Here is a 21,063-nt window from a genome sequence, read left to right as displayed (position 1 = left end):
ACTCCCTCTAGACAATTCCAGAGGGAGCCCTGTTTAAGCAGCAATGTCTTAACAGTCTAGAGTTTATGGGGCCTGGTGGTGCGCACCTATAATACCACCTACTTGTAATCCCAGTACTTGGAAGCTGAGGCAGAAGGAGCCCAAATCCAAGGTCAGCCTTAGCAATTCAGGAAACTGGTGTCAAAAAGGGGAGGGGCTAGTGAGGGGGCGTGGGCTGGGGATATAGTTCAGAGATAGAATGCTCCAGGGTTCAATCCCCAGGTCCATATAAATAAAAGTCCGGCCGGGCGTGGTGGCCCACGCTTGTAATCCCCGCGCTTGGGAGGTGGAGACAGGAGGATCGCTGGCTTAAGAGACCTTGTTTCCAAATTAAAAAAATATATAAAAATAGGGTCTGGGAGTGTAGCCCGGAGGTAGAAGGGTTTCCAGAAACCCCAGTACCACCAATAATTAATAATAATAATAATAATAATAATAATGATAATAATAATAATAAAAGTCCGGAGGGCTGAATTTTCTCTCCACAAGGACTGAAATTAAGAAAGTCCTGCCCACGAAGCCAGCCTCAGGGATGCGGAGCTGTCCAGAGCGCTCTCCCAATGGGGCGCTAGAACCAAATGACCGCCGCCTTTGCTTTGGGATTAGTAGCCAGTGAGAGGCGGCTTCTAGGCGTGGGGGCGGGGAATATTGAGGACCCGCCCCCCGGTGGGCGGAGCGTCCCTCTTGCAAAGCGCCGGAGCCACACACCCCGGGCTTGGTTTCCAGGCTCCTGGTGGCGACGATGGCTCTTCGCTGGGGCATCGTGTCCGCAGGCCTTATTTCCAGCGACTTCACCACCGCTCTGAGCACGCTGCCTCACTCGGAGCACCAGGTCCGCCCTTCCTGCAGAGGGCTGGGAAAGAGGAGACGGAGGGTGGGCGGACTCTGGGGTCTGAGGGAGGGGCATGTGAGGATCCTGATTTGTGAGTTCCCAGAGCAATGGACCACCGCAATTTCCCTGTTGCATCCTTCTCCATCTCCGTCCTGGAAACCCAGGGTCTTTTAGGGTTTGTGTGTGTGTGTGTGTGGGGGGGGTCTTGATCTGAATTACTGTGACAAGAAGTTACTCTGGCTAGTAAGGAAGATCGCTCTCTTCCAGGACCCAAATGTCCATCCCCATCCACCTCTTAAGGTACGACGGCATCTCCCCTTCCTGGTCTTGGAGGATGCAATCTCTCCCGACGCCCCCCCCCCAACCCGTGCCGCCTCCATCGCCTCCCTCCCACTCGCCAGTCCTTGCCTGCCCTAGCCCTGGTGTCTGACCTGGTGCCCTTCCAGGTGGTAGCGGTGGCAGCTCGCGACCTCAGCCGGGCAAAGGAGTTTGCACGGAAATACAACATCCCCAAGGCTTATGGCTCCTATGAAGAACTAGCCAAGGACCCGAACGTGGGTGAGTGGCAAGACTGGCTGGGGGTCTCTGGCTTTCTACTAGGGGGCCGCCTCCTGGCTGCTCTGGAAGAAATATAAGACTCACCTTGGAGAGGGGGCAACCCTCTCGGCTTCTGGAAAATCCTTAAGCTAGGAGGCCAAGCTACAGGACTGGGCGAGGTGTGAGACTGGTTGTCCGCGTTAAATTGCATTTGGGAGTTGGGTCTCTCTAATAAGGATGAGGCTTAAATTTTTTTTTTTTTTTTTTTTTGTGGTACTAGGGGTGGAACCCGGGGGCTTTTCTACCTCCGGGCTATACTCCCATACCTATTTTATATTTTATTTGCAAAGAGGGTCTTACTAAATTGCTGAGAGCCTCACTAAGTAGCTGAGGCTGGCTTCGAACCTATGCCATCCTCTTGTCTCTGCCTCCCAAGCGCTGGGATTACAAGCGTGCGCCACCACACCCAGCCAAGGCTTACATTTATTTATTTATTTATTTATTTATTTATTTATTTATTTATTTATTTTTGCGGGTCTGGGGATGGAACCCAGAGGTATTTGACCTTCGAGCTACACCCCCTGCCCAATTTTTTATTCTTTATTTTGAAACCGGGTCTCACTGAGTTGCCGAGGGCCTCACGGACAGCTGAGGCTGTCTGCGAACTGTGATCCTCTGATCTCAGCCTCCCGAATGCTGGGATTACAAGCATACAACACCATGCCCGGCTCCAAGGCTTAAATTTTTATTTATTTTATTTTTTATTTTTGGGTGTGGGGATGGAACCCAGGGGCATTTGACCTCCAAGCTACACCCCCTGCCCTATTTTTTATTCTTTATTTTGAAACTGGGTCTCACCAAGTTGCAGAGGGCCTCACTAAGTAGCTGAGGCTGTCCGCGAACCGCAATCCTCCGGTCTCAGCCTCCTGAATGCTGGGATTACAAGTGTGTGCCACCACACCCGGCCTCCAAGGCTTAAATTTTTAAACAGACCAAGAAACTTTGGTGTGGGTTTAAATAGACTCTATGAGCTGAGAGTGGTGGCACATGCTTGTAATCCCAGCACCTGGGAGGCTGAGACAGGAGGATCACAGGTTCAAGGACAGTCTCAGCAAGTAGTGAGACTATAATTAACCTAGTAGACCCTGTTTCCAAATAAAAATATAATAGGCCTGGGGGTGTGGGTGGCTTGGAGGCAAAATTCCCGGGGTTCAGTCCCCAGTGCCACAAATATAAAATAAATAAATACATAAATAAAATAGAGCTGGGCATGGTGGTGCAAATTTGTAATCACGGTATTTGGAAGGCTGAGACAGGAGGATTGCAAGTTCAAGGCCAGCCTCAGCTACTTAGTGAGGCAATATCCCTGGGTCCATCCCCTGTACGACAAAATAAATAAAATAGGATTCCAGTGATACCAAGTTTCTCTCTTTCTCTCTTTCTTCCTTCCTTCCTTCCTTCCTTCCTTCCTTCCTTCCTTCCTTTTTTTTCCCCTTCCTTCCTTTCTTCCTTTCACCCTTTCTTTCTCTTTCTTTTTGTACCAATGATAGAAGCCAGGGGCATTCTAGCTCTGAGCTACACCCCCAGCCCTATTTTTTTATTCTTTATTTTGAAACAGGGTCTCACTGAGTTGCAAAGGGCCTCACTAAGTAGCTGAGGCTGTCGGAGAACCGTAACCCAAGTTCTGGGATTACAAGCATGCGCCACCACGCCCAGTTTAGGCTGGAAATATTTTTTTTCCTTTTTGTGGTACTGGGGGTGGAACCCAGAGTATTTCTACCTCCGGGCTATACTACCAGACCTAATTTCTATTTTATTTGAAAACAGGGTCTCACTAAGTTGCTGAGAGCCTCACTAAGTAGCTGAGGCTGCCCATGAACCTGGATCCTTCCGCCTCAGCCTCCCAAATGCTGAGATTACAAGTGTGCGCCACCACGCCCGGCTCTCATCTTGCTTTTCTTGACTTCGTTTGTCAGCTATGGCTGGTAACTCCCTGAAGTCCTGAGACTGTTTTGTTTGCTTCCTGGTCTGTCCATGGCAACAGTCTAAGGGTTCTATGGCCGGTGCACCTAAAGCTTTGGTTCCTGACATCTTGGCTGCACTCCACACTTTATTGGTCATGTTCAGGTCCAATGAACAACACAGAACCATCTTTCTTCTTGGGGGGCTCTGGATTTTGTTTTTCTTCACCTTTATCTCTTGGGAGTCCTGTTTTCTCACTGCCTACCCGATACCTAACTCCTCGCCTGTCGGTGCCCATCCCGCCGTGCCCCTGACAGGCACAGAGCATGCTCATGGGCAGCTAAGGGGCCTCACTCTTAGGTGAAGGCCCCGCTGGACACTGGTCCACAGCGTTTATTTATTCTAAAGGTAGAAGGTTGAGCGACGGACACTGTTGCATATGTACAGAGTCTGGGGAGTAAAATTTACCTAGTAAAGGTACAGAAAGAGCTCGGAGCAAAGTCTAAGCAGGCAAATGGCAGGACAGTTATAGAGTCCTTGAGATAGCAGTTTTAAGGCTGGGCGTGGTGGCCCACGCTCGCAATCCCAGCGTTTGGGAGGCTGAGACAGCAGTTTTAGCAATAATAGTGGATGGGCAAAAGATCCTTGAGACAGTGTTTGACAAGTGGAATATAGGGGAACAGGATATTTGGGAGTAGGTTCCTTGGTAGGAACAGGCTGCTTTCAGCGAGTTCATCAGTCTAACTGTGGCTTTCCTTGACCCTTGAACCAACCAACCTACCTTTCTCCCTCCCTCCCTTCCTTCCTTCCTTTTTTTTTTCTTTCTTTCTCTCTCTTTTTTTTTTTTTTTTTTGGTGGTACTGGGTGTGGAACCCAGGGGTTTTCTACCTCCGGGCTATACTCCCAGACCTTTTTTATATTTTATTTGGAAACAGGGTCTCGCTAAGTTGCTGAGAGCCTCACTAAGTAGCTGAGGCTGGCTTTGAACCCGTGCAATCCTCCTGTCTCAGCCTCCCAAGCGCGGGGATTACAAGCGTGCGCCACCACACCCGGCTCACTTTCTCTTTCTTTTTTGTGGTACTCTGGATGGAACCCAGGGGCATTCTGCCTCCAAGCTACACCCCCAGCCCTATTTTTATTCTTTATTTTGAAACAGGGTCTCACTGAGTTGCAAAGGGCCTCACTAAGTAGCTGAGGCTGGCTGCGAACCACGATCCTCCTGTCTCCGCCTCCCGAATACCTTTGAACCTTTCCAAGGCAAAAGTTAACCTGTTTCTGCCAGTCACATCTTCCACACTCACCGTCTGCGTGTTGGTCCTTGCCTGTCATCCCAGTACTTGGGAAGCTGAGACAGGAGGATCTCAGGTTGGAAGTCAGCTTCAGCAACATAGATTCTCAGCAACCTAGTGATACCCTGTTGCAGAAAAACAACAACAACAAAAAAAAAACGGGGTGGTCTAGGGTGTAGCTCAGAGTTAGAGTGCCCTTGGGTACAATTACCGGTGCCAATAAACAAACAAACAAACAAACAAAGTAAGCAAGCCAGACGTGGTCGCGCACACTTGTAATCCCAGCATTTGGGAGCCTGAGACCGGAGGATTATGGTTCGCCGACAGACTCAGCTACTTAGCGAGACCCTTTGCAACTCAGTAAAACCCTGTTTCAAAAAAAAGTAAAAAAGACTAAAAAATAGGGGCTGAGGTGTAGCTTGGAGGTACAATACCCCTGGGTTCCATTGCCAGTACTGCAAAAATAAATAAATAAATAAATAAATAAATAAATAAATAAATAGGGCTGGGGGTGTGGCATGGAGGTAGGATACCTCTGGGTTCATTTCCCAGTACCACAAAAATAAATAAATAGACTCTAGCCAGGCACGGTGGCACACACTTGTAATCCCAGTGCTTGGGAGGCTGAGACATGAGGATCGCACAGGTTCGAAGCCAGCCTCAGCTACTTAGTGAGGCTCTCAGAAACTTAGTGAGACCCTGTTTCCAAATATAAAATATAAAATAGGTCTGGGAGTATAGCCTGGAGGTAGAAAGCCTCTGGGTTCCACCCCCAGTACCACAAAAATAAATAAATAAATAAACTTTGAGACATACCCCAGGCCTATAACCCAGCTTCTCAGGTGACCGAGGCAGCAAGATCCCTTGAACCCAGGAGTTCAAAGCCAGCCTGGTTACACAGTATGACCCTAATCTTTAAAAAAGCTGGACTGAACTGGGCGTGGTGGCGCACACTTGTAAATCCCAATACTTGGGAGGCTGAGACAGGAGGATTGTGGTTCAGGGACAGCCCTAGCTACTTATTGAGGCCCTTTGCAACTCAGTGATACCCTGTTTCAAAAAATAAAGAATAAAAAATGGGGCTGGGGTGTAGTTTGGAGGCAGAATGCCCCTGGGTTCCATCCCCAGTACCACACATACACACACACACACACACACACACACACACACACACACACACACACAAAGGCTGGACTGAGCGGGACATGGTGGCACCCAGAAGCTGAGACAGGAGGATCACAGGTTTGAGGACAGTCTCAGCAAATAGTGAAACTCTAACCAACCTAGTAAGACTCTGTTTCCAAATAAAAATACAATAGGACAATAGGGCTGGGGGTATAGCTTGGAAGGAGAAAGCCCCTGGGTTCCATCCTAGTCCCCCCACCAAAAAAAAGGTTGGACTATCTGTGTATTTGGGAGACGGAGACAAAAGGATCACAAATTTGTAACCAGCTTCCGCAATTTAACAAGGCCCTTTGCATTTTATTCAGACATAGAATGCACCTGGGTCAATCCCTAGTACCCAACACACAAAAAGTCTGGATGGAGGGGAGGACCCAATACCAGGAGTTCTCCTTCCTTCTTCCTTCCTTCCTTCCTTCCTTCCTTCCTTCCTTCCTTCCTTTATTCTTTTTTTCTTTCAACTGGAGATTGAACCCAGGAACATATTATTTCTGAGTTATACCCCCAGCCCTTCTTATTTAATTTTTATTTTTGTGGTACTGGGGATAGAACCAAGATGCATGCCTTCTACCTCCAGGCTATTTTATTTTTATTTTGAAACAGGGTCTTGTTAAGTTAATAAGAGTCTCACCGTTGAGATTGTCCTCAAACCTGAAATCCTCCTGTCTCAGTCTCCCAAGGATTACAAGCATGCGCCACCATGCCTGGCTCCTTTTTATTTTTTATTTTGGAACAGGGTCTCACTAAGTTTCTGAAGGTCTTGCTAAATTGCTAAATGCTGGCATTGAACCTTGATCCTCTTGTCTCAGCCTCCCAAATACCACTTGTGACTTTTTTTTTTTAACTGGGGATTGAATCCAAAGGCAGTCTACCTCTAGTCTACACCCCCAGCCCTATATTTATTTTCTTTCTTTCTTCCTTTCTTTCTTTCCTTCCTTTCTTCTTTCTTTATATGTGGTACTGGGGATGGAACCCAGGGCAGGGCTATTCTACCTCTGAGTTACACCCCCAACCCTATTTTTTATTCTTGATTTTGAAACAGGGTCTCACTGAGTTGCAAAGGGCCTCACTAAGTGGCTGAGGCTGTCCGCGCACCTGTGATCATCCTGTCTCAGACTTTCAAGTAGTGGGATTACAAATGTGAACCTGAGCCGCTTCCTTTTTTTTTTTTTTTTCTTGTGGTACTGGGGAGTGAACCCAGGGTCATTCTACCTCCGAGCTACCCTCAGCCCTATTTTTTAGTCTTTATTTAGGGTCTCACTAAATTGTGGAGTGCTTCACTAAGTAGCTGAGGCTGGCCACAAACTGTGATATTTATTATTATTATTATTATTATTATTATTATTATTATTATTATTATTGTACTGGGGTTCCTGGAAACCCTTCTACCTCCAGGCTACACTCCCAGACCCATATATATAGACCCATAAATATAATTTTTTTTTTAAATTTTGAAACAGGGCCTCTTAAGCCAGGGAGGCTGGCTTTGAACCTGCGTGATCCTCCTGTCTCTGCCTCCCAAGCACGGGAATTACACGCTTGCGCCACCACACCTGGCACAAACTGTGATCTTCCTGTCTCAGCCTCCCAAGTACTGGGATTACAGGCTTGTGCTTGGCTTAGGGGTGATGGTGGTGGTGGTGGTGGTGGTGGTGGTGGTGGTGGTGGTGGTGTGTGTGTGTGTGTGTGTGTGTGTGTGTGTGTGTTGCTGGCCTGAAACCCAGGACCTTGCAAAACAAGGGTTCTACCATTGAGCTAAGGCCCCATCTTTAGTTTCCTCGTTTGTAAATCAGCAAAAATATCACTGCTTTTTGGCACTGTGAGGACTCAGTGATTTCTTACAATTATTCAGAAATCTGGAAATAGAATGCTGGCAGAAATTGGTTAAATGTGACAGTATTTGTCTAGTTTCTTCCTAGTGGGAGACTAGGGCGTGATAGATCTCCCTGTGGCCGGGTCCTGCAAGTCTGGAGTGGGCAGGGCTGCTGACTCTTTACCCTCTCCTCCCCACTCCAGAAGTGGCATACATCGGCTGCCAGCATCCCCAGCACAAGGCCGCGGTGCTGCAGTGCCTGGCGGGGGGCAAGGCGGTGCTGTGCGAGAAGCCCATGGGCGTGAACGCCACAGAAGTTCATGAGATGGTTGCTGAGGCCCGCTCCCGAGGCCTCTTCCTGATGGAGGTGAGGGCGGAAGGGACCTTCCAACATCCCATGCAGGACCTCTTGCCATTACAAAACATGGTTGCCAGTGGACATTTTTGGTGGACTGCAAGGGAAGACTTTACCAACAGTCGAGATAGCCACAAAAATGGACCCAGGGGCATTGTGTTTGTCTGGATGTAGCCGAATCTACAGGTCATAGCTATCACTAGGAGCCATGGCTTTTCATCCTTAACAAACCCTTGGCAGGGCTTGGATTGTGTGATCTCTTGTTCAGCCTTTCAAAATGGGCTTTGCTGTGGTAGATTTTCAGGGATCGAGATCAGAAGGACCAAGGAACTCCCTACCAACCCTCAACAACAAGCAGCATCTGCTTTGCCCTTATCAGAGTTGTCTACCCAAAGGGTCCAGGGAAATGCCAGTAATTCTGATGGCCAAAGGGTGGCAATGCACGTTGCTAGGAGTTAAGATGGTCACCAAGCCAGGTGAGGTGGAGCATTCCTGTAATCCCAGTGCTTGGGAGGATCGCACAGGTTCGAAGCCAACCTCAGCTACTGAGTGAGGCTCTCGGCAACTTAGTGAGACCCTGTTTCCAAATAAAGTATAAAATAGGTCTGGGAGTATAGCCTTGAGGTAGAAAAGCCCCTAGGTTCCAACCCCAGTACCACCAAAAAAATAAATAAAATAAAGAATAAAAAAAATTGGGCTGGGGGTTGTAGCTTGGTGGTAGAATGCTCCTGGGTTCCAACCCCAGTACTATATATATATTAAAAAAAAAAGTAAAAAGGGAGTGTAGATCAGAGATAGAATGCCCCGGAGTTCAATCCCCAGTACCACAACAACACCACCCTATCTCCAAATAAAGTGACTCTGAGAGGTCCTGGGGAGTTGAGGCTTCAACTTGTGAATGGGGCCCAGGAGGTAATTCACCTCCGGGAGCCTGGAGTATGGATCCCATGAGAAAGGCCAAAGGCAGAGAGAAGAAGGGGAAGGAGGAACTAACGGGCTATATAAAGAAGGAGGATGGGAGCATAGGTACCCTCGAAGAAGAGCCCCAGGAGGGAGAAGCGCTGGCTAGGTAACTCCTGGGTCCTGACGCCTTCTTTCCTTCCCCTCCTGCACCCTACCCTTTCCTCTCTATGGTCTGCAGGCCATTTGGACCCGGTTTTTTCCTGCCATGGAGACTCTGAGGTCTGTTTTGGCCCAGAGAACTTTGGGGGATCTTCGGGTGGCTCGGGCAGAACTGGGGATGGAATTGTCCAAGTTTGCTCGGGCCACGGATCTGGCCCAGGCTGGCGGCGCTCTGCTGGACCTCGGCATCTACGGCGCCCAGTTCCTCTCCATGGTCTTTGGAGGGCAGAAGCCAGAGAAGATTCTAGCCATGGGAAGCATCTATGAAACAGGTACCATCTATGCCTGGCTGCCATCCTTCCAACCCTCCATCCGTCCATCTGTCCGTCCATCCATCCATCTATCTATCCATCTATCCTGTGTGTGAGTGAGTGAATGAGTGTGTATGTGTGCGTATGAACTCCCAGGGACACTCTACCACTAAGCCACATTCACAGCCTTTTTTCTTTTTATTTATTTTTTGGAGATTGAACCAAGTAGCATTCTACCTCTGAGCTACACCCCATCCCTATTTTTTTTTTTTTTTCAGTACTGAGGATGAAACCCAGGGGCATTCTACCTCTGAGCTACACTCCCAGCCCTATTTTTTTTTTTTTTTTTTTTTTTGCGGGTCTGGGGATGGAACCCAGGGGCATCTGACCTCCAAGCTACATCCCCTGCCCTATTTTTTTTATTCCTTTTTTTGGTGGTACTGGGGTTCCTGGAAACCCTTCTCCGGGCTACACTCCCAGACATATTTTATATTTTTTTTAATTTGAAAACAGGGTCTCTTAAGCCAGCATGGCTGGCTTTGAACCTGCATGATTGTCCTGTCTCTGCCTCCCAAGCACGGGGATTACAAGCGTGCGCCACGAGGGCCTACCTATTTTTTTATTTTTTATGTTGAAATAGGGTCTCATTAAGTTGCGGAGGGCCTCACTAAGTAGCTGAGGCTATCTGCGAACCGCGATCCTCTGGTCTCAGCCTCCCAAATGCTGGGATTACAAGCGTGCGCCACTACGCCCGGCTCCAACCCTATTTTTTTATTTTGAACAGGGTCCCACTGAGTTGCGAAGGGCCTCACTAAGTAGCTGAGGCTATCCATGAACATCAATCCTCCAGTCTCAGCCTATTATTTTTTGTTTTGAAATAGGGTCTTGTTAGGTTGCTGGGTATCTAGCAATTCTCCTGTCTCAGCCTCCCAAGTACTGGGATTACAAGGATATGCCACCATGCCCCACTCTGTTTTTTATTTTATTTTATTTATTTATTTTTTGTGGGTCTGGGGATGGAACCCAGAGGCATTAGACCTCCGAGCTACACCCCCTACCCTATTTTTTAATTTTTAATTTTGAAACCGGGTCTCACTGAGTCGCGGAGGTTCTCACTAAGTAGCTGAGGCTGTCCGCGAACCGCGATCCTGCTGTCTCAGCCTCCTGAATGCTGGGATGACAAGCGTGCGCCACCACGCCTGGCTTGTTTTTTATTTTGAGACAGGGTCTCGTTTAATTGACCAGGCTGACCTCAAGCCTGTGATCCCCTGTTGCAGCCTCCCATGTACTAGGACTCCACAAGTAACCATCTCATGCTAGAAGAGGCCCTGAGCTGGGAACAATTGAGCTTCCAGTATGAAATTAGGGGGGATCTAAGTTGAGAGTGCAGGTCCACTATGCACTGGCACTTTTTTTTGGGGGGGGGATACTGGGGATGGAACCCAGGGGCATTCTACCTCCGAGCTACACCCCTTGCTCTATTTTTTATTCTTTATTTTCGAAACAGAGTCTCACTGAGTTGCAAAGGGCCTCACTAAGTTCCTGAGGCTGTCCTCGAACCATGACCCTCCTGTCTCAGCCTCCCAAATGCTGGGATTACAAGGGTGCATGACCACGCTCCAGCTTTATTCATCTATCTATCTATCTATCTATCTATCTATCTATCTATCTATCTATTTATTTTGTGGTACTAAGATATATATATATATATATATATATATATATATATATATATATATTTTTTTTTTTTTTTTAATTTGAAGCAAGGTCTTGGTAGGTCTTGGTAGGTTGATGACTACTCACTACTTCCTGAGTCTGTCCTCAAATCTACAATCCTCCTGTCATAGTACTGGGATTATAAGTGTGCACCACCATGCCCAGCCTCTATTTTTTTAATTTTTGAAACATAGTCTCATTCAGTTGGAATGGCTTCACAAAATTGTTCAGCACACTATTTTCAAAGATCACACATTGTTACCCTTCCTTCTTTCTTCCTTTTTCTTTTCTTCTCTCCTTTTTTTTTCTTCTGGGGTGTGTGTGGTTGTGTGTGTGTGTGTGTGTGTGTTGGGGATTGAACTCAGGGACATTCTACCTCTGAGCTACACCCCAGCCCTATTTTATTTTTATTTTGAAACAGGGTCTCCCCAGGTTAATGAGAGTTTTACTATTTACTGAGGCTGGCCTCCAACCTGTGATCTTCCTGTCTCAGCCTCCCGAGCACTGAGATTACAAGCGTGCATCACCATTCCCAGCTTTATTCATCTATCTATCTATCTATCTATCTATCTATCTATCTATCTATTTATTTATTTTGTGGTACTAAGATGAAACCCAGGAGCATTCTACCTCTGAGCTACACCCCCAGTCCTATTTTTTTTTTATTGCCATATGACAATTTACAAGGGTCCCTGTTGCATTATACATCACACTAAGTAAGAATCATTTAACTATCTACATTCATTCTTATTGGGTAATAATTTTCTTCAAATTATAATTTAATTCCCAACACTGATTTTGACTGTGGCAAAAGGGTAAATAGCAATTTCTTGAAGTAGACCGCAAATGGAAACTGTATTTTGTGTGTGTGTGTGTGGTACTGGGGTTTCTGGAAGCCCTTCTACCTCCTGGATACACTCCCAGACACCTATTTTTTATATTTTTATTTGGAAACAGGGTCACTAAGTAGCTGAGGCTGGCTTCGAACCTGTGCAATCCTCCTGTCTCCACCTCCCAAGCGTGGGGATTACAAGTGTGCGCCACCACACCCGGCCCGTATTTTGTTTTTTATATTAAAATTCCTACGATTATGAGAAGTACACACCTAAGAACTGAGTCATGGCCTTCTTAATCAGCTTTATTATTTCTGAGAATATCCTTTGGTTTTTATTTGTTTTCTCTTGGAAAAAGGAAGTCTTTTTAAATGCAGGTATTAAATATTTATTTCCTGGCACTTGTAAACCATTCAATTTTATAACATATCAAAGTGTGAGGAAAAATTGTGGTTTAAAAAAAATACAGACTAGCCGGGCGTGGTGGCGCACGTTTTTAATCCCAGCATTTGGGAGGCTGAGACCAGAGGATCGCGGTTCGCGGACAGCCTCAGCTACTTAGTGAGGCCTTCTGCAACTCAGTGAGACCCTGTTTCAAAATAAAGAATAAAAAATTGGGCAGGGGGTGTAGCTCAGAGGTCAGATGCCTCTGAGTTCCAGCCCCAGACCGGCACACACACAAAAAAATACAGACTAGAGCCGGGCGTGGTGGCACACGCTTGTAATCCCAGCATTTGAGAGGCTGAACTGGAGGATCTCAGCTTGTGGACAGCCTCAGCTACTTAGTGAGGTCCTCCGCAACTTAGTGAGACCCGGATTCAAAATAAAAGAATAAAAAATAGGGCAGGGAGTGTAGCTCGGAGGTCAAATGCCCCTGGGTTCCATCTCCAAAACCTGCCCCCCCCCAAAAAAAAATACAGACAACTTCTTATAAGATTGGCTCTGAAAAATATAAACATCCAGAACTTTGTACTACAGCAGAGTTCTCACAATCACCTATCCCACTACATTCTGTAGTGGTATAGGACACCCTTTCCAATATACCCCAGTCCTATTTTTTATTCTTTATTTGGAAAAAGGGTCTCACTAGGTTGCTGAGAGCCTCACTAAGTAGCTGAGGCTGGCTTCGAACCTGTGCGATCCTCCTGTCTCTGCCTCCCAAGCGCAGGGATTACAAGCGTGCGCCACCACGCCTGGCCTCAGCCCTATTTTTCTTTGTTTTTCAAACAGGGTCTCACTGAGTTGCAGAGGGCCTCACTAAGTAGCTGAGGCTGACCACGAACCGCGATCCTCCAGTCTCTGCCTCCCAAATGCTGGGATTACAAGTGTGCGCCCCCATGCCTGGCTTATGCTTTATTTTGAAACAGGGTCTCACTGAGTTGTGAAGGGCCTCACTGAGTAGTAGCTGAGGCTGTCTGCGAATCGCATCCTCCCGTCTCAGCTTCCCAAGTGCTGGGGTCACGAGCATACTTATTCTTTTTCTTTGCTGTATAACCATGGCCCAAGGTTCCACAGGCAGGATTTGAGGCCCATGCACTTTGACCCCGCAGACCCAGTCCTTCCCTGACCCTGCCTCCTTCCAGGTGTGGATGACACCGTCACTGTGCTTCTTCAGTATCCGGGAGGGCTCCATGGCAGCTTCACCTGCAGCATCACCACGTGGCTCTCCAACACGGCCTCGGTGAATGGTACCAAGGGCATGGCCCAGGTGAGCTGCGACGGAAGCCAGTGCTGGGGGCGTGGCCCTCTCTCAGTGATCACAGGGGCCTGGGGTGGCAGCTGGAGCTGGGTATGATCTGATCTGGCCATTTTCCACCTCGCTGCTCCGTAACCACCAAATCAGTTCATGGGTTTCCATCTCTGAGGGCCTTGCTGAGAGGGAACCTAGTGCATGTGCAAAACATATGCACGATCACTGAACTACATCCCTTATCTGCAATAAACCCGTCTTATCAGCGTTGCTCAGATGGCAGTTGTGCTCTTTGGAATTGTTTGCTGGGTAGAAACTGAATGCTATCAAAGGTCAGATTAGCTGGGTAGCTGAGGCTGGCTTTTTTTTTTTTTTGTGGTACTGGGGATGGAATCCTTCTGCCTCCGGGCTACACTCCCAGACCCCCCCCTTTTTTTTTTTGGTGGTACTGGGGTTCCTGGAAACCCTTTTTTTTTTTTTTGGTGGTACTGGGGTTCCTGGAAGCCCTTCTACCTCCGGGCTACACTCCCAGACCTATTTTTACATTTTTATTTGGAAACAGGGTCTCCTAAGCCAGCGTGTGCCGCTGGCTTTGAACCTGCGCGATCCTCCTGTCTCTGCCTCCCAAGTGCGGGGATTACAAGCCTGCGCCACCACGCCCGGCATCCTGGAAACCCTTCTACTTCCAGGCTACACTCCCAGACCTCATATGTATGTGTGTGTATCTATCTATCTAGATATCTATCTAATCTATTTTTTTAAATTTGGAAACAGGGTCTCTCTTTTTTTTTGGTGGTACTGGGGTTCCTGGAAACCCTTCTACTTCCGGGCTATACTCCCAGACCTCATATGTATGTGTGTGTATCTATCTATTTATCTAGATATCTATCTATCTATCTAGATATCTATCTAATCTATTTTTTTTTAATTTGGAAACAGGGTCTCTCTTTTTTTTTTTTTTTTTTTTGGGTACTGGAGATGGAACCCAGGGGCCTTCTACCTCCGGGCTATACTCCCAGACCTATTTTATATTTTATTTGGAAACAGGGTCTCTTAAGCCATCTGAGGCTGGCTTCGAACCTGTGCGATCCTCCTGTCTCAGCCTCCCAAGCGCGGGGATTACAAGCGTGCACCACCACACCCAGCTGGAAACAGGGTCTCTTAAACCAGCAAGGCTGGCTTTGAACCTGCGTGATCCTCCTGTCTCCGCCTCCCAAGTGTGGAGATTACAAGCATGCGCCACCACGCCCGGCGGGGCCCATTTTATATTTTATTTGGAAACAGGGTCTCTTAAGCCAGAGAGGCTGGCTTTGAACCTGCGTGATCCTCCTGTCTCCGCCTTCCAAGAGCAGGGATTATAAACGTGTGCCACCACGACCGGCTTCTAACCTGTGCCATCCTCCTGTCTCAGCCTCCCAAGCACTGGGATTACAAGCACGCGCCACCACGCCTGCCTTCATTATTATTTTGAAACAGGGTCTAAGTTGCAGAATGCCTCACTGAATAACTGATGCTATCCACGAACCATGATCCTCCTGTCTCAATAAAATTCAGGTTTTTAAAAACCTCAATTTTAATCTAGAATTGGGGATGGGAATAGTTTAGTTACTCAGGGCTCTGGAGCTAACAAATAGGTTTCCTAGCAGATAAGAAGGTGCTGTATAGCAGGGCATGGTGGCACATACCTGTAATTCCTATTCATGGGAGGCTGAGACAGAAGAATTGCAGGCTCAAGGCCAGCCTCAGCAAATTAGTAAGACCCTGTTTCAAAATAAAAACATTAAAAAAAAATTTCTAGCCAGGTGTGATGGCGCATGCTTGTAATTCCCACACTTGGGAGGCTGAGACAGGAGGATCACACAGGTTCAAAGCCAGCCTCAGCTACTTAGTGAGGCTCTCAGCAACTTGGTGAGACCCTGTTCCCAAATAAAATATAAAAATAGGCCTGGGAGTACAGCCTGGAGGTAGAAAGCCCCTGGGTTCCACCCCCAGTACCACCAAAAAAAAAAAAAAATCTGAAGCTGGGTGTGGTGGCACACACTTTTATTCTCAGCATTTGGGAGACAGGAGGACCATGGTTTGCAGACAGCCTCAGCTACTTAGTGAGGCCCTCTGCAACTGAGTGAGACCCTGTTTCAAAAAAAATAAAGAATAAAATATAGGGCTGGAAGTGTAGCCCGGAGGTAGATTGTCCCTGGCTTCCATCCCCAGTACTGCAGGGGGCGGGGATCTGGGATGCAGCTTGGATGTAGAATGCCCCAGGGTTCAATCCCCAGTATCAAATAAACAAAGGTACTGTATGGTCCGAGCAACATTTTTGCAAATGGGATTCACAGTGATACAAAGATAAGACCTCTTCATTGGGTTAAGGAGCCCTTGTTCACAAGCTCCAGGCTAGACCAAGATTTGCTCCTGGGGAAAACAACAGAATTTTAGGGTGACAGAGGCTAAGGAACAAACCCCCAGTGACCAGGGATGAAGGAGGGCCCAAACCTGGGCCGGAAGGGAGCGAGCCCTTAGCCTCCAGGTGCAAGAGGGAGGCCCGGTGGCATCATCTGGCATGTGCTGGGCGGCGCCCCAGGCAGCCATTGGTGAGGCCAGCAGGACCCCTTTTTATCTCCCCCCAGGTTCACCACTTCTGGAGCCCAACAAAGCTGGTAGTGAACAACGAGGAAAAAGAATTCCCGCTGCACGTAGTCCCAAACAACAAGTACAATTATGAAAACGGAGAAGGCATGATTTATGAGGCCAAGCATGTCCGGGAGTGCCTGCGCCAAGGTAACGCCACGCAAGCAGGTAGATTGGAACTGCATCTCCCAGGAGGCCTTGCAGCATCCATCTGCTTCAGCTGCCGTGCTGATGCCTCATGGGATTCTGGAAATTGTAGTTCTTTGGTTTGTGGTGTGTTGGTAAATGGGGTCCCCTAACCACACTCTTCCCACAGGCCTGAAGGAAAGTCCTGTGATACCTCTGGCTGAAAGTGAGCTCCTGGCTGACATCATTGAGGAGGTGAGGAAGGTCATTGGAGTCACCTTCCCCCAAGACAAACGCTGATGGTGACCATGAGAAAATAAAGGCATGGTTTCCATAGGGATCTTAGATCTTGGTAGTGTTTTATTATTATTACTATTATTTATTTATTTATTTTTGGTGATAGTAGGGGTGGAACCCAGGGGCTTTTCTACCTCCAGGCTATACTCCCAGACCTATTTTATACTTTATTTGGAAACAGGGTCTCACTAAGTTGCTGAGAGCCTCACTAAGTAGTTGAGGCTGGCTTTGAACCTGTGCGATCCTCCTCTCAGACTCCTAAGCGCTGGGATTACAAACATGTGCCACCACGCCCGGCTCTTGGTGGTGTTTTAGCAGGCACTGAAGCATGATTTGGATAGAGTGTGGGGAGACGGAGGAATCCGCTGTCAGGACCACATTCTCCCAAGCTCCAGGGCAGACACTTGTGTGCAAGTCCGTGTTTGCCTGTCCTGGCCCCTCTGGAGTTTGGCCCTCATTCCCTTGGAGATGTTTTTGCAAACCCACCTGCTTTTTACCTCAGGAATCACTCTTGGGAGGCAAGGCAGGTTTGAAGACAGCCTCCACAACTTAGCAAGGCCCTCTGTAACTTAGTGAGACCCTGTTTCCAAACAAAACAAAACAAAGCCGGGCGTGGTGGCACACACTTGTAATCTCAGCATTTGGGAGGCTGAGAGGAGGATCATGGTTCGAGGACAGCCTCAGCTGCTTAGTGAGGCCCTCTGCAACTCAGTGAGACCCTGTTTCAAAATAAAGAATAAAAATAGGGCCAGGGGTATAACTCAGAGGCAGAATGGCCCTGAGTTCCATCCCCAGTACCACACACACACACACACACACACACACACACACACACACACACACTCAAAAAGGGGTTGGGGGTATGGCTCAGAGGTTGAATGCCCCTGAGTTGTTCAACCTCCAGTAACAAAATTAACAATAATAAAGAGGTTTAGCTGGGCACAAGGATACATTCTTGTAATCCCAGTACTTGGGAGACTGAGACAAGGAGGATCTCAGGTCGGAGGCCAGCCTCAGATATTTAGTGAGGCCCTCCACAACTTAGTGAGTCCCTGTTTCAAAATAAAAATAAAATAGGGCTGGGAGTGTAGCTCAGAGATAGAATGCCTCTGGGTTCAAGTCTACGTACCTCAACAAGGGAAGAGAGAGAAGAGGAGAAAGAAAGAAAAAGGGAGGAAGAAGATTGGTTGGTTTATCTCCCAGTTCTGTAGGTCAAGGGCGTGGCCGCAGTTAGCTTCGCTCCGGTGGGGACCCCATGCACGTGGCACCACAGTGGCAGAGCAGGGACAAGCGCCTAGGCACCTACTCTTGTTCTCTTAGAACAGCCAGCACCCCAGGAGAGCTAGGATTCCTCCCAAGGCCAATGCCTGCAGTGCCTTCCCAGTAGGCTCCTCTTAAAGGTCCCACCACCTTTTCTGTGTGTGTGTGTTACTGTGGATGGAACCCAGGGGCTTTCTACCTCTAAGCTACGCTCCCAGACCTATTTCATATTTTATTTGGAAACAGGGTCTCACTAAGTTGCTGAGAGCCTCACTCAGTAGCTGAGGCTGGCTTCGAACCTGTGCGATCCTCCTGTCTCAGCCTCCCAAGCGCAGGGATTACAAACGTGCCCCACCACGCCCGGCTCCACCACCTCTTAATATCACTGCATCACTGCACTGGGCACCAAGGTCCCCAGGCCATGAACCTTGGGGAACAAACCAGATCCAAGCCATAAGGATCGTCTTTCTTCTGTTTCCAAGGTCTAGGACAAATGCCTCTTAGAAATCTCTGAACCTCAGAGGCAGACAGTGGTGATTCCTCTGTATGTTTTTCAACAATCATGTAATTATTGATAATTAATAATTATTAGGTAGTGTACTAATTTCTATGGAACTGAGGGCAAATTTACACAATTCTGATAGGAATTTTAGGTACACACAGACACCAACATTTAATTAAAATATTGCAGCTGGGTGTGGTGGCACATGCTTGTAATCCCAGCATTTGGGAGGCTGAGATGGGAGGATCGTGGTTCACGGACAGCCTCAGCTACTTAGTGAGGCCCTCCACAACTCAGTGAGACCCTGTTTCAAAATAAAGAATAAAAGCTGGGCACGGTGGCTCACACTTGTAATCCCATTTGGGAGGCTAAGACTGGAGGAACGCGGTTTGCAGACAGCCTTAGCTACTTAGTGAGGCCCTCTGCAACTCAGGGAGACCCAGTTTCAAAATAAAAATAAAATAAAATAGAAGGCAGGAGGTGTAGCTTGGAGGCTGAATGCCCCTGGGTTCCATCCCTAGACCCGCCAAAAAAAAAAAAAGAATAAAAAAATAGGGCAGGGTCTGTAGCTGGGAGATTGAATGCCCCTGGGTTGCATCTCCAGACCCACAAACATAAAATAAATAAATAAATAAATAAATAGTAAAATAAGGTTGGAGCTGGAGGTTGGAGGTTGAATGCCCTTGGGTTCCATCCCCAATACCACCCCCTGCTGCACACATACATGAGTTTTTTTGTTTTTTGGGTCTTTTTTTTTTTTTTTTTTCAGTACTGGGGATGGAACCCAGGGGCATTCTACCTCCGAGATACAGCCCTATTATTTTGAAACAGGTTCTCCGCCTCCCGAATGCTAGGATAACAACCGTGTGCCACCATGCCTGGCTCATTCTTTATTTTGAAACAGGGCCTCACTAAGCAGCTGAGGCTGTCCTCGAACCATGATCCTCCTCTCAGCCTCCCAAATGCTGGGATTACAAGTGTGCGCCACCACCATGCCTGGCTTATTTTTTATTCTTTATTTTATTTTAGTTTTTTGTGGTACTGGCGATGGAATCCAGGTGCTATCTCTGGGCTACACTTCCAGACCTATTTTTTTTTTTTTTTTGGTGGTACTGGGGTTCCTGGAAGCCCTTCTACCTCCGGGCTACACTCCCAGACCTACTTTATATTTTTATTTAGAAACAGGGTCTCCTAAGCCAGCGTGCACGGCTTCGAACCTGCGCGATCCTCCTGTCTCCGCCTCCCAAGCGCGGGGATTACAAGCGTGCGCCACCACGCCCGGCTAGACCTATTTTTTTTAAGGACAGGATGTGGCCTCTTACTTTGCCAGATGTTGATACAAGTATATGTGACATCAGGAGCAGCTACCTGGGGGCCAAGTGAAAAATCCCATGCCAATGCCTACCACAGCAAAGACATCCGTGGGAGAACCCAGTTCCCTGATAGCCCCGAGGCCATCCACCCTGGAGTGTGTGTGTGTGTGTTACTGGAGATTGAACCCAGGGGCATTCTATTTCTGAGCTTCACTCCCAGACCTATTTTATCTTTATTTTGAAACAGGGTCTCGCTAGGTTGACGGGAGTTTCACTATTTGATGAGGCCATCTTGGAACCTGCGCTCCTCCCGTCTCAGCCTCTGAAGTACTGGGATTACAAGTGTGTGCTACCATGCCCAGCTACCTTGGAACTTCTTGCTTAGGATACTACATCCTCAGGCCTATTTTATTTACTATTTTTGTGGTACTGGGGATTGAACCCCAAGGCATTCTACCTATTCTTTATTTTGAAACAGGGTCTCACGAAATTATGCAGGGCCTGAGTAGCTGAAGCTGTCCTCGAACCCTGATCCTCTGGTCTCAGCCTCCTGAATGCTAGGATTACAAGAGTGCACTACCCCAGTACCACGCTTGGCCCTACTATTTAAATTTTTTGGTGGTACTAAAGCTTGAGCCCAGGGGTCTCACAGCCGGGTGTGGTGGTGCACACCTGTAATCCCAGTACTTAGGAGGCTGAGACAGAAGGATCACAGGTTCAAGGACAGCCTCAGCAAGTAGTGAGATGCTCATCAACCTAGCAAGACCCTATTTCCAAATACAAACAAGGCTGGGGATGAAGCTTGGAGATAAAATGTCTCTGGGTTTAATCCCCAGCACCACAAAGGAAAAAAAAACAGAAAAAGAAAAAAGAAAGGAAGGGGGTCTTGCTAAGTTGCTGAGCCTCTCACTAAATTGCTGAAGCTGGCCTTGAACCTGTGGTCCTCCTGGCTCAGCCTCAAGTTCTAGAATTACAAGCATGTGCGGATATACCCAGCTTAAAAGGACTTTGATGGGTGGGATTTCCTTCCTTCCTTCCTTCCTTCCTTCCTTCCTTCCTTCCTTCCTTTCTTTTGTGGTACTGGGGGTGAGACCCAGGGGCTTTCTACCTCCAGGCTATATTTCCAGACCTATTTTTGTATTTTATTTGGAAATAGGGTCTCACTAAGTTGCTGAGAGCCTAAGTAGCTGAGGCTGGCTTTGAACCTGCGCAATCCTCTGTCTCAGCCTCCTAAGCGCTGGGATTATAAGCGTGCACCACCACGCCCGGCTGCCGGGTGGGATTTCAGAGAGAACGATCCGTAGGCATGGACACAG

The 21,063-nt window shown here is 47.7% G+C and overlaps 1 protein-coding gene across 1 annotated transcript; it reads left to right on the top strand.

The window, feature by feature from the left end:
- Window positions 1-781: 781 nt before the first annotated feature.
- On the top strand, window positions 782-16,675 carry DHDH (dihydrodiol dehydrogenase; the record flags this gene model as incomplete). Its single annotated transcript, XM_080704180.1, has 7 exons — window positions 782-871; window positions 1,318-1,429; window positions 7,858-8,021; window positions 9,151-9,403; window positions 13,515-13,639; window positions 16,249-16,399; window positions 16,566-16,675. 7 exons carry the CDS (start codon window positions 782-784, stop codon window positions 16,673-16,675), a joined length of 1,005 nt encoding a protein of 334 aa, XP_080560306.1.
- Between the last annotated feature and the right edge of the window lie 4,388 nt (window positions 16,676-21,063).

The sequence above is a fragment of the Muscardinus avellanarius genome (genome assembly GCF_963383645.1).
Source record: "Muscardinus avellanarius genome assembly, chromosome: 10".
In the NCBI taxonomy this organism is placed as follows: domain Eukaryota; kingdom Metazoa; phylum Chordata; class Mammalia; order Rodentia; family Gliridae; genus Muscardinus; species Muscardinus avellanarius.
The sequence above is the reverse complement of the archived record's forward strand: the minus strand, read 5'-3'. Positions and strand labels throughout refer to the sequence as shown.